Consider the following 13008-nt stretch of genomic DNA (forward strand, 5'->3'; position numbering starts at 1 on the left):
TTCCTTGTACACAGCCTGCAGCAGAACATATACTGTCAATCAGGAAGCACAACCAAAAATAGAGAACCAAATAGCCTATAACAATCTAATAGCTGGGCTGGATGTGTAACCAAATACCACAACGGCAAAATAGCTTTCGTTAGCGCGATACAAGAGCACAGGCATATCATAGAAACTCTAGAAATTTGAACAAATTGCTTCCGACCCATCCAGTAATGGGTGTGGCTCCCTATTTAGTTTACTCCAATACTTCAATAACATCTGATTTTTAAGTCTGCTCAACAGATGGGACATCTGATTGTTTTGGAGTACAGGGTACTGGACAAAACAAAGGGAAAACCAGAAGATGTTCGTCCGTTAAAAAAAACTCATAATTTTCTGAATATTTTGATATTTTCTGGATTTAACTGTTCATGGCAGGAACATGTGGTCTCGGTCCAGACCGGAACTTTGTGAGCTAATAAGTTACTTTACTTCCTGAACTTAAATACAGTCTACATAATGTACCCAATATACAAAGCTTATATTTCATCAAACCAGAAACCTTGAAAGAATGATACACATGCATCTAGTTGTCCCTAACGAATTTAAAGTAGATACGTGTATTTGCAATGTGCATTCGTACTTCAAAACAATCATCTTGCATCTATTTTTTACCTGAGAGCTTCTCACAAAGGCAACCAACATCCATTACTAAAACATTATTTACGCATCTTCTATCGTATTAGCAGTCACCCAAGATCTCATACACTGGAAGAGAAAATCAAGGGATAAATTAGGGGCAAGGTTGAAACATCAGCACCAAATGATCGCTGACAGCATGTCACCAAGGATTGAGAATTTTTTGGCGACAAATGGAACTCCCTCTAGCGAAATAGAAACCATCTCCATAATGGAAGGGGGCATCCTCCACAGCTTCATGGTCGCACGGGAACGGCAGGGACGCGTCCTGCACATGTGCCAGAGCTGCTAGGCGACCTGCGAGACAACATCGAGATGCTCGCGAGAGGGGATGATTCACAAAGATCTGCAGAATTTGTATGTAACTAAAAATATACAGTCAGACCATAGGTGAAGACTTACGCTGGTGGTTCCTGGAAAAACAGCAGCAAGCTCGAGCGGTCAGGCGGGCCACATCTCCGTATCCTCGAGGCCTCCTCGTCCTTAAAGTCAGCACCAACCCCGTGGGCGCTTGCCATAGTTCCCATCGACAGTAACCAGGGTGGCCTGCACACGAGAGGTTGTCGAACATCAAGCGCCGTTTTGGAGGTCTCGGCGGCCAAACTCGCTCCACGCTGGTCCGGTATCTAGACTTGGCTCGGTTGAGGCAATTGGCCGAACACCTTATAGGTGAGCATCGGTGTAGAGTAGACGACGAACCTAGTTAGTGAGGTCGTTGGAGGAGGCCGTACGGGGACGGGGAGAGCGCTGGAAGAGGTCGGAGGTGAGAGGCGACGTTGGGGCATCGAGAAGCCGAGGAGCGGGACGAAAACCGGATGAGGCCATCGGTGGAGGCCGTGCGGGGAGCACGCAAGCCGCCGGTGGTGGGGGAGGGGGGGGGCGGGGGGGTATGCGTGGGTGCAGGGGACGTCGGGGGGTAGCGGTGGTGGATGCCGAGAACGTGGTGCGACGACGGATTGCGACGGCGGTGGAGCAGCGGTTGAGTGTTCTGCGGCGGTGGCGGTGCAGCCTTTATATAGGTACGTCAAGCGGTGCCTTTTTCTGGAGGGAGCGATTAGAGCGGTGGCTCTGGAAACAACGAATCAAGCGGCAAGACTCAGCCCGACAAAGGAGTATATCTGGTCAATAGGGCAATCCAATCCACAATCGCTGGATACACTTCAAAATGTACACCGCAATTTCCCCCAGTAATTAACGTGGCGGCCGCCCATTGGCCGATTTTTGACTGATAGAAAAAAGTCAAAAAAAACAGTAAAAAAGAATCCTAGCTTGATTTAGTATATGTAGAATTTTCTGAGGGCAAACATGGTGTGTCAAACTTGCATTCGGTTTGTAGGATTTCGTCAAAGAAGTTCCAGTGGAAAAGAATGGTGCAAACAGCAGCTAGCATCTTCTAAAAAAAGACATATATGGTCCAAACGCACTATATAATGCCCCTAAGAGTAAATTTTGAAAAAAAAAACAGATTTTTTTTTCTTTTATGACAAACACTGCTGTTTTTCTGCATGCAAATTGTCATGATGAAATCACATTCATGTAGATCTAGGCTAAAATAACCGATACTCCAAAAAGACTTGTTCTGAAATGTTGATTTTGTTATTTTGGACACAAGAAGATAATTCAGCATAGTTTGCTAGGTTTTTTTTATTTTACTGTCCACGAGAGTTTTGAGCTGAGTGTAGATACTCCATGTCTGGTCAAAAGGGCAACTTGCTCCTAATTCAAACCGTCAATACTTCCACCAAAAATTTACGAAAAACAACGGTCATAGTTTGACCAGTGCATTTTGGGTATAAATCAGAGAATAATACTGGTTGACCTCCACGAATTATGCCAACAAGGGTAACACTGAACAGCATATCATGCAAACAAGTACCAGGTATCAAAGCCATCCGCTGGTCTCTTTTTCCAGCCCCAAAACAAAATTTAGAACAAGTTCCCGATGATAACATTCACTAGCTGCAGAATGAAACAAAATATCTTATCACTTCTTTTCTTCCTTCTCTGCCTCGGCGGCTTTCTTCATGCGGGCACCGAGCTGGCACTGGTTCATCCTCTCGACACGGAGCTTGCCGTAGGCCTTGAACGCCTTCATCTCCTCGGTGACCTTCATGAGCTCAACCGAGCGCTTCTCACCACGAGTAATAGGCATGTAGTCACCCTGGACCTGGGTGGCTGTGGCAAGTTCCTCAGGGGTAGAATCACCAGCCTAAGACAAGAGCATAATGGTCATGAACAGAAGAATACATAACAAAACATAAAATGGTGTACACAAACAATAAACTCCAGTCATACCTTAACCTTGCGAGCACGCCTTGGGAAGATAACCAGCTTGGCCTTGTAAGTCTTGAGTCTCTGAATGTTAGACTGCATACCCTCAAGTGACCGGTTTTTACGGCGGTGGTCCACAGAAATGCCAATAGTAGGAGCTAGCTTCTTCGGAATGCCCGCTGACTGCAAGTTACAGCATAAATGAACATTAGCAGAAAGATACAGTACGATACATAATACATGAGAAATGACAGCAGCATCTGGATAGAATAATCGGATTGCAAGGAGGATACACTAAAGGCACGGCAAGCTAGCATATGAGTCTGCATGCCAGACATCAGGTCATCACTTATAGGAAGGGAAGAACAATAAACTATTGCTAATATAAGTACTTACTAATAACAAAAAACAAATGCCGAATATGAGAACAATTTACCAGAAACATGCATGACAGCAACTGATGCGGAAACGAAACCACACATATTGAACAAGGGGTATATTAATTTTCTCCCACATTTAATTAAGAAAAAGGAAAACCAGAGAAAGAGACATGATTTAAAGGATTTTTACAGTATAGAAGAAACAAGTCACCTTCAGCTCCTCAAGGGTAAAGCCTCTCCCAGCCCTTGCCTTCATGTTGTACTTCCGTGTCTGGCATTGCACGATGGGACGAAGAGGACCAGATGTTGGGCGAGGGAAGATCTTCACAGCCTTCTTTTGACGAGCTGAACAAATACAAATTGTACGATGGTTATTCAAAATTAGTCAAGCAGCAAAAACAAGCCCCCAAAAAGTTGGTAGCTGGCTAGTGATGCTGAGCAGCCTCACAGGCATATCATTTTTTTTTCGAAACGGAATCACAGGCATATCATCACATGTTAAAGATCAAGTGTGTGCATATGAAGACATGCTGAGTCAGATCACTCCATGCATGGCATCAGAGGTACACGAAAATTCAAAATAAATCAATCCAGAAATGATATTGAACAGACATGTCTAACAGTTGTCATGCGTTTGTGTACAGAAGTGAAGATAGGTTTGCTGGAAACAATTGATTGACCTGGCAAGGAATACTGCCTGGAGATAATTGAGGTGCCTAAATAAGCAAGAATGCTTTCAACAGAACACTCAGCACAGGTATAACTTTCAGGGACAACATTCGTTTCTATTAGATTACAAACCAGTATGCACTGTTAAATGTGTATACAAATGATAGTGATGAAGGACAGAGAGCCAATGTGATCACGCAATATGGGATAAAATCAACCACATATAGCTCTGTCTATCACTCTAGCAGGGATAATAAATTAACTAACGAGAATTTAAGCACTTAATATCACTGCAATTACCATCGCGTGATGCATGACATGTACAGTTACAAGTGTGTGACCGATAAACACGCAACAATGTAAGAGCAGGGTTGCTCACCAATGCGGCGCCTCTGCTTGCGGGCAGGCTGGTTGAACCAGGTCTTGACATAGTTCTGCCAATGCTTCTTGAAGTGGCCGTTAGGGATAACATTGTTATGCTTCACCATTTCGACCCCTTCTTACCTGCACACGATCCACCACACCAACGTAAGCACGCGAGCTAAACGATCCCAACAAGTTGTCACCTCTCCAAACTACTGAGCAACACGGCATGAGTGCGCAAGCTAACAAGCAAGATCATGAACGCGTGGCGGATCATAAACTAACACTACGCATCCGTGAGGAAATCAGGAACCTACTGCTACCGCGCGAAGAACCAGAGCGACATGGAATCCGGGGCAGATCTATTCACCCGAATACAGGAGATGATTTCCACCGGACGGGGAAGGTGAGATGACGTGAGCGACAGAGGGAACGGAACGAACCTGCACTGCGGCGGAGGGGAGGGGGAGGACGAAGAGGATGCGGCGGCAGGGGAGCGGGGGTTTAGGCTAGGGTTGGGAGTTTATAAGCGATCCCTAGCTTGGACGGCCGAGATCTTTCGATCATCCGAGCTGTTGCGCCAAGTGGGCCGAGGGATACAGCCCAGTGAGAGAGCCACCGGGAGGCGGGACATTCCTATGCGCCGCTTACTGCAGCAAACTGTCGATGCTTCGCAAAGGGAGTAGCTGAGCTGGGCTGGCCCATTTAGATAGCGCAACGTGAAAAATGAACAATAAAAATGGTCCTTTGTTGGACCCGCGACCAGCAGAACACACGACCGCGCATCTAGCCAATGCGCCAGGCTAAGAGCATCTCCAGCCGCGTCCCCAACAAAGCCCTACAAGCGATTTTTCGGTCGCCGGCGCCAAAAAATCGGCCCAGTCGCGCCTCCAGGGGCCCTTTTTCGCCGGCTCGGATCGAAATTGGCGCCGGCGGACCCAATCCGAACCCGGCATGCTGGGTGTCGCTCGGGGGCGCCGGGCGAATCTTTTATGGCGCGAAAGCACAGTGGGCCAGCCACGTCAGCGGCTCGGCTCCCCTCTCACCTCTTCGTCGTCCTCATCGCCTCATTTTCCACGGCGAATCAATGCCAAAACTGCGCGCGCTACCACGCCGGTCAGCCTCCATTGATGCCTCACGGGCGGCGCAGTGAAGTCCGGGCGGCACAGTGAAGTCCGGGCGACGCGCGTCCCCTCAGCCGCCACGTCTCCCGCCACGCGTAACGCGCCGGCCAGCCTACCGCGTGGCGCTTCCGCCTATATAAGCCGAGGACCAGCGCGCCGGAGATACGCATGCACACTACACCGCTGACGCGCCCACTTCTCCGTTTTCCTCCTCTCGCCGTCTCCAGCTCAGAAGGATGGCCGAGCGCTTCCCAGGCGACGGCGCGGCGGCGAATGGTTTAGGCCGCTGCCATCTGCACGAGGACGAGGCTCGCCTCCTCTTCGAGGCCGAGTACCCGGCCCCGCCGGACATGCGGGTGCCCGGGTCGTGGAGGATCAGCACCGGCGGCGTGCCGGTGCCACCACCACCCACCGGGGCGGCGTGGCGTGCGGAGATCGCACGCATCCGTGCGTCCCTGCCGCGGGCGGCGAGGGAAGGCCCGCGGTACACCCCCGACAACCCGCTCTGGGAGTCCTACTTCCGCCGCCGACGCCGAGCAGCTCGACGCGACGAACGGCGTCGTGCCCTCCGGCAGGCTCAACTCCGAGGGTCGGCGCCGGTGGTGGGGCATACCCGGCCGCATGTTGGAGGCCGTCCTCGAGTACATCGAGGGCGGTAACACGTCGCGCCTCGAGTACCCCGCTCCCCCGACCTTCTCACGCCGCCGTGGGAGCTCCTGGACGCCGAGGCGCATGGAGCGGCCCGGCGCATGCTCCTCCTCGTCCGGCCGCTCGTCGGGCTCTCCCTGCCTCTGTCCTGTCAAGCCGGAGCCCAGGACACGCAGGTCAGCGCGCGCACCCGCAACTCCTCCAGCGTCCGCATCGGCGACTCCAACCCCTCGTCCGGCCGCTTCATCCTCGTCGAGCCCAAGCCGGAGCCCAGCCTCCCCCCGAAGTACGAGGAGATAGCCCGGCGCGGCTTCTCCGACGAGGACGCCCTGAAGTGGGCGCGGGACGACTACCTCCGCGACGAGATGGTCCGGCAGCGCCGGGCCCTGGAGGATATTGAAGCCCGCAAGCACGGGCGCGAGGACGAGCACGGCGTCGTCATCCTCGACAGCAACGACGAGGAGGACGCCCCCGAACCGTCCAACCCGCCGCGCCAACCAGGGGAGGGATGCAGCAGGGACGACGACGGCGGAGGAGGCGACGACGACGGCGATGACGACGACGATGACGGCGGCGGCGACTACACGCGGTTCTACAGTCTACTCGGCATGTAGAACGGCGAGGAGCGGCGAGGCGGACGGCGAGGAGCGGCGATGGAGACGGCGAGTGGCGGCCCCTAGTAGTTTTTTTTTTTGTAAAATATGTTTAAGTTCGAACGAACTCGCCGAAGTTTACAGCGAATTTACGCCGTTTTTGTGCCGTGTTTACATTTTTCAAAAAAACATGGGCGCCGCGACTAGGGGGCATCATGCCCCCAGCGCGCGGGTTAGCGCCGGTGCGTCCCCAGGGGAAGATTTTTAGCCCCTTCTGGGGGACCAACGGTTGGAGATGCTCTAACTCTAGTGCTAAATTAACAACGTGATATATAAAGAACGAACTGCTACGCAAAAACTAAAAGAACAGCCCGTAAAACATTCGCAAAAACATGTGTGTGGGGATTGAGCACACGACCTCAACCTAGTGAACCGTGTCTCTAGCCACTCTGTTCATTTACTTGCTTGTCTAAACATGCTAGCTTAGTTAATATAAACTATACGTGGAAAAAGAAAATGAAGTTCTTTCGAAATTTCAAACGTGGTTTCTTTTCCATTAAAGTATATATATATTTAGAAAGCCGAAACATTTTTGAATTTCCCAAAACATTTTGAACGTACGATTACGCAAACAAAATTTCTGCAAACGAACAAATTTTGAATTTCCCAAACATTTTTTGAATTTGTGATATTTCTTTAAAGTCGAACATGTTTTGAATCTTGAGAAAAAAATTAAAAAGGAGAACAAATTTGAAAGCACAAACAATTTTTTAAAGCACAAAATACTTTTTGAATCTTGAGAACAAATTTTGAAATGGAGAACAAATTTGGAAGCGCGAATAATTTTTTAAAGCACGAACATTTTTTGAATCTTGAGAACAAATTTTGAAATATAGAACCATTTTGAAAAATCCCGAACAAATTTGGAAGCGCGAACAATTTTTTAAAGCACGAACATTTCTTGAATCTTGAGAACAAATTTTCAAATAGAGAACAATTTTGAAAAATCCCAAACAAATTTGGAAGTGTGAACAATTTTTCAAAATTATGAACAACTTTTTCAAAATGCGAACATTTTTTCTAAAAACAGGAACAAAATTGCTAAAACGCTGACATTTTGAATTTATGAATATTTTATGAAATTCTTGCAGATATTTTTTCAATTTGTGAACAAATTACGAAAACTTGGACTTTTTGAATTTGTGAATAAATTTTGAAAACTGGAACCTTTTTGGTAAAAAGTGAACATTTTTTAATAAAATGAACAATTACTTCAAAACACGACCATTTTATAAATTTACGAACAAATTTTGGAAACATGAACATTTTCTGAATTTGTGAACAATTTTTGAAAACAGAAACAATTTTGGAAATTTGTAAACATTTTTTGAATTTTGAAAAAAAATTAGAAATGCCAACATTTTCACAAATTGTAATATTTTATGAATTTATATACATTTTGGAAATTAACTGAACAAAATTTAAAATACTAATTTTTTGGAATTTCTGAACAAAATTTGAAAATAGGAACAAATTCTGGAAAAATAAACAAATTTTAAGAAATACAAACATTTTAAATTGCATAAAATTTGTTGAGAAAAAAATTAACTTGAAAAGGAAAATGAAAGAAAATGAAAAGGAAATAAAAGAAAAAAAAGATAGAAAAGGGAAAAAGAAAAAGGACATGAAAAGGAAAAAGTAGAAAAATAAAAAAAATAAAAATAAAAAGGAGAAATTGAAAAATCGGTTTAGGAACCTTCCAGAAGGTTCACAAAACCGGTAGGAAACCTCTAGAAGGTTCCCAAAACCGGAAACTAGAAACTGTACGTACCGTACACATGGGCTGGCCCAAGTCGCTCGCTAGGTCGGCTCGTTTGTGCGATCCCCCGTCAGTTTGACGCAAAGTGCGTCCTATTGGATTTTCCACCAGAGGCCTCCTTTCATCCTTTGCCTCCACCAAAAAAAAAAAAGTACCTCTTTTGTGGGCGCGACTATACCTCGCATGACCCACAGTGAAAACAACTGAAATCAATAGTTGAGGAGTAATCCTGCAAAGATCAGCCGGGAGTACTCCACGCATGACAAGCGTCGCGTTCTGGCCACTCGGTAGACTTTCCCGGGTTGCTCCGCACGTGACACTTGTCATGTGGAGGAGCTTTCTCATGTTTTTTGGTTTCTGGTTTTCGTTTCCTGGTTTTCCCTTTTTCACGTTAGTCCTTAAACATTTAAGGTTTTCTATTATAATTTTGATATGTTTCTCTCTTGTGGTGCCATCCCCGACGCCTTGGCCTTGGCCTTTTTGCTCTATTTCCTTTTTGTCCTTCGTCGTTGTCCTCGCCCCCGTCGCCGTCCCCGCCGCTACCGCCTGGCTATGGCGGCCCTTGATTGCCGACGGTAATTGTGTTCTCCGTTGATTCCCTGGTTTTTGTTTGTTTTCCTTTATTTTTTCCATTATATTTCTGGGCAATAGAGATTTATGGGGTGATTATGGGCGAAGGCTTCCAACGCTATCAAATGTCAACTTTCAACTCGGTTCTGCAATCAGTTCTTAGTAATCATTGTGTTCTTTGCATGTATGGCTTGCCCTTTTTGCTGTATGCCAAGTGGCCCTTGTTCCTCTTTTGATTCTTCTGCAGATGTGTTCGTTGTGGTGCTGGATCGGCGCTGTTCGAGGCGTGTTGTAAGATTAACATTTTTATTTGTTCATTTTTTGGTGTTAAAAATTGTGCTGGCGCACATGGTTATTTATTTTAGTGTTGGTGGTGGTGTTTTCAATGGAAGGTATTTTATGTCTTGTTTATTTGAGTATGATGGTTGTTTTGATTCTTTTTGTGGTATGTTCCTTGCAGTGTTAGAGCTCATCTTGCTCAGTACATTGAGTAGTAAAGGGCTTTATCCATTGGGAGGGGTGACAAAGATACCGAGTTTGCTCTTAACACTAGTGAGAGTGCATTATATGATGTTCTGTTTAGTCATGGTCGGATGAGCAGCAAATTCCATGGTCCTTCCTGGTAGGGACTGATGACTGATTATGGTCTCGGTCATCATGACATAATGGTTGTTAGGCTTGAGCACTATGGAACGTTGATTGGTGTTGATTTTTATCGAGGTGGAGATATGTTATTCCCTTTACCCTTTGTTGGTAAGGTTTATTTTTAAAGAAACTCTTACCTTGTTTCTCCTGACATGTTTTGCTGTTCCCTTAAACCTATTAAATTTGTTTTTTAGCACTCGAGGGTCTGAGTGAATATGAGAGGGAACATGCTGGCACTTGTTTTTATACTCGTGGTGTCAACCTGAATTATTAGCAGTCGTATTTCGCGGCAACTCTTTGATGACAACTACTCTGATGTCCTCTCATACATTGGATTAATTCCATGAATGTTAATGGTCATCATATGGTTAGATTTTTTCCTTTGTTTTTTATTTTTCGATTTATTTATTATTTATTATTTTCTCTTTTATAGCCTTTTAATTTTGTTAATTCTAATAATTTAGTGTTTTTGTTAGGTTATTCCGAGCATGGTTGTGAGGAGTTTGAAGAAATTTGTGTTAGTTTCTAGGTCAGGCTTTTTAACTCTTGAAGTTACTTTGGATTATCGTGATGATGATATACTCCCTCCGTCCGAAAATACTTGTCGGAGGAATGGATGTATCTAGACGTATTTTAGTTCTAGGTACATCCATTTTTATGCATTTCTCCGACAAGTATTTCAGGACAGAGGGAGTATATGTGAGCACTCCTTGTTCGTACTTCATTGGCTTGGGTGGTAGAATGGTGTTGAAGAAGGAAGGTTTCAATGATTTTCTTCAAGCATATGGAAGTAAATAGCTTGGTGCCTATAACCTTGAAAGAGCGTGATTGGAATCTTGTTGTTATCTTCAGCCTTCTGCCGCAGTGATGTTACTTATAGACTGTGAAGTGGAACAATTATGTAGCTTATAGTGGTATCCAAACGTTATTTAAAATATATGGTAGAATATAATGTTATTCAGATATATAAAACTAATATGAACCCAATTATTCATCGTTGTTCTACAGATGTAGAAGAGGCACGGCTATGCATCCGTGTTTTAAATATTTTTGGGACAAATATCAATCTATGAGAGGCACAATTATACATAAATCAGAGGCATGTGTGTGCCTTTGTGTTGCCCATGATTCCCCCTGACATGGACACTTGGAGAGACACAGTCGTGCAGCTAGTGGAGACACGATTATGCATAAATCAGTGGTACAGTCGTGTTTGTTTGTTTCAACGGAGAAGCAGGGTCATGAAGATACTAGAAGCACAATTATTCATAAAGTAGAGGCATAGACGTACTTTTGTGTTCGAATTGTATACAGTGACATGTACACTCAGAGAGGCATGACTATTAAGGTACTGGAGGCACGATCGTGCATTTGTGTTTGAAATGTATAAGCCCATGGAGCCCATCCACGCACGTGCCCCTGTGTTTTAAATGTTTTCCGGTTACACATTCACTTAGCAAGCCATAGCCTTAAAGCTATGTGAGGCACGCTTCCATACGCAGATAGGCACAGACGTTGCCTTTGTCTTTCAAATGTCTCCAAAGCACATGTATTACTAGGGAGGCACGCCCTTGACTTTAGGAGAGGCATGATGCCATATTGAGAAAAGGCACGGTTGTTTGTCTATGTTTGTAGTGTTTTCAATCGCACGTTCACATGGCGTGAGGCACGGGAATGTCGCTATGAGATGCATGGTTTTATCGGAAGTAGAGGCACGACCGTGCGTCTATGTTCCAAAAATATTTGTGCTAAGATGTTTACTGAGAGAGGCATGACCGTGGAGCTACTCGAGGCACGGTTGTATATGCAACAATGTCATGGGCGTGCCTCTTTGTTCCAAATGTTTGTGCTAACACGTTTAGCCAATGAGGCACGATGGTCAAGCTAGTCGTGGCGCTGTATTATATTAAGTATAGACACATTTACTCATAGAGGCATGTTCGTGGACCTAGTCTAGGCATTGTTGTACATGGAGGAGAGTGACGATTGTGGGTCTCTGTTCTAAATAAATTACCATTAAGAAGTGTCATGGTCGTGCCTTTGCATTTCAAATGTTGTTACTGTGTTTGAAATGTTTTGCAGTTACACATTCACTCGGAGAGGCACAACTTTACAGCTATGAGAGGCGCGCTTGCATATGAAAAAGATGCACGGTTGTGTCTTTGTCATTCAAAATTTATTCAAGTGCCATATATTTGTCGGGAGGTATGGTTGTAACTCTAGGAGAGGCATGGCTCCATATGGAACAGAGGTCGTGCATTTGTGTTTCGAATATTTCCAGTCACATGTTCACTCAACGAGATGCACGGGCGTGACTCTAGACAAGTCATGTTACATCATGGAGCAGACACATATTTCAGCAAAGACTGCGATATCCTTGAGATGACAGAGCTCACAATTCAAACATGGACCCTGTTTGGGGATTATCTAGGATAGGATTTTTTAGAAAGAGATTGAAGAATTTCAGGAACAGACGTGATTATAGTTTTTGGACCAAAAATGTATGCCCACTTGGTTGAATTTTGATTCAGAATTGAGAAAACTTGAAGGATCATATTGCTAGGCTCAAGGGCATTATCCGCAAGTTGGAGGGTTGGTAGTTTTCTAAATGTATGCCCCGAACGCAGCCGCGGTGCTGTGCAAGAAGCTTAAAACACTTCGATATGACCTCAAGCAGTGGAGCAGGAAAAACTCTAAGCTTTCGATGCTCATTGATAATTGCAACAAGACCCTCCTGGAGATTGACGGCTTAGAGGAGAAAAGAAGACTGTCTGTTCCTGAAACCAACTTCAGATTGATCCTGAGACAGCATCTCCTCCATTTATTGGACTGCAAGAAAGCTTATTGGAAGAAGCGTTGCACGGTCAGATACTTCAAGTATGGGGACAGCAACACAAAATTCTTTCACAGAGTGGCCACGGAGCGGTACCGTAGAAATAGCATTGCATCTCTCAGACTGCCCGATGACTCGATCATACATGATCACGCAGGCAAGGAGGCTGTGCTTTTTCAGGCGTTCAAGGAAAGACTTGGGTGCTCCAACCAGACTAACATGAAATTTGACTTGTCTCGAATCATTAAAAGGGTAGAGGGACTCCAATCTCTATCTGCTCCTTTCACCCACAAAGAAATTGATGAGGTGATCAAGGAGATGCCGGCCGATCGTGCCCCGGGCCCAGATGGTTTCAGTGGCAACTTCATCAAGTCCTGCTGGCACATCATTAAGGGGGATTTCTACCGATTAT

At 45.4% G+C, this 13008-nt stretch overlaps 1 protein-coding gene across 1 annotated transcript; it reads right to left on the reverse strand.

Annotated features, from left to right (window-relative positions):
* Nucleotides 1-2472: 2472 nt before the first annotated feature.
* LOC119335276 (60S ribosomal protein L13-1-like) lies at nt 2473-4936 on the reverse strand. Its single transcript, XM_037607418.1, has 5 exons — nt 4808-4936; nt 4381-4505; nt 3544-3677; nt 2977-3135; nt 2473-2890 (listed from the first exon to the last, which is right to left on the reverse strand). Exons 2-5 carry the CDS (start codon nt 4487-4489, stop codon nt 2666-2668), a joined length of 627 nt encoding a protein of 208 aa, XP_037463315.1. The 5' UTR covers nt 4490-4505; nt 4808-4936; the 3' UTR covers nt 2473-2665.
* Nucleotides 4937-13008: the final 8072 nt, after the last annotated feature.

The sequence above is a fragment of the Triticum dicoccoides genome, chromosome 7B (assembly GCF_002162155.2).
Source record: "Triticum dicoccoides isolate Atlit2015 ecotype Zavitan chromosome 7B, WEW_v2.0, whole genome shotgun sequence".
NCBI lineage: Eukaryota > Viridiplantae > Streptophyta > Magnoliopsida > Poales > Poaceae > Triticum > Triticum dicoccoides.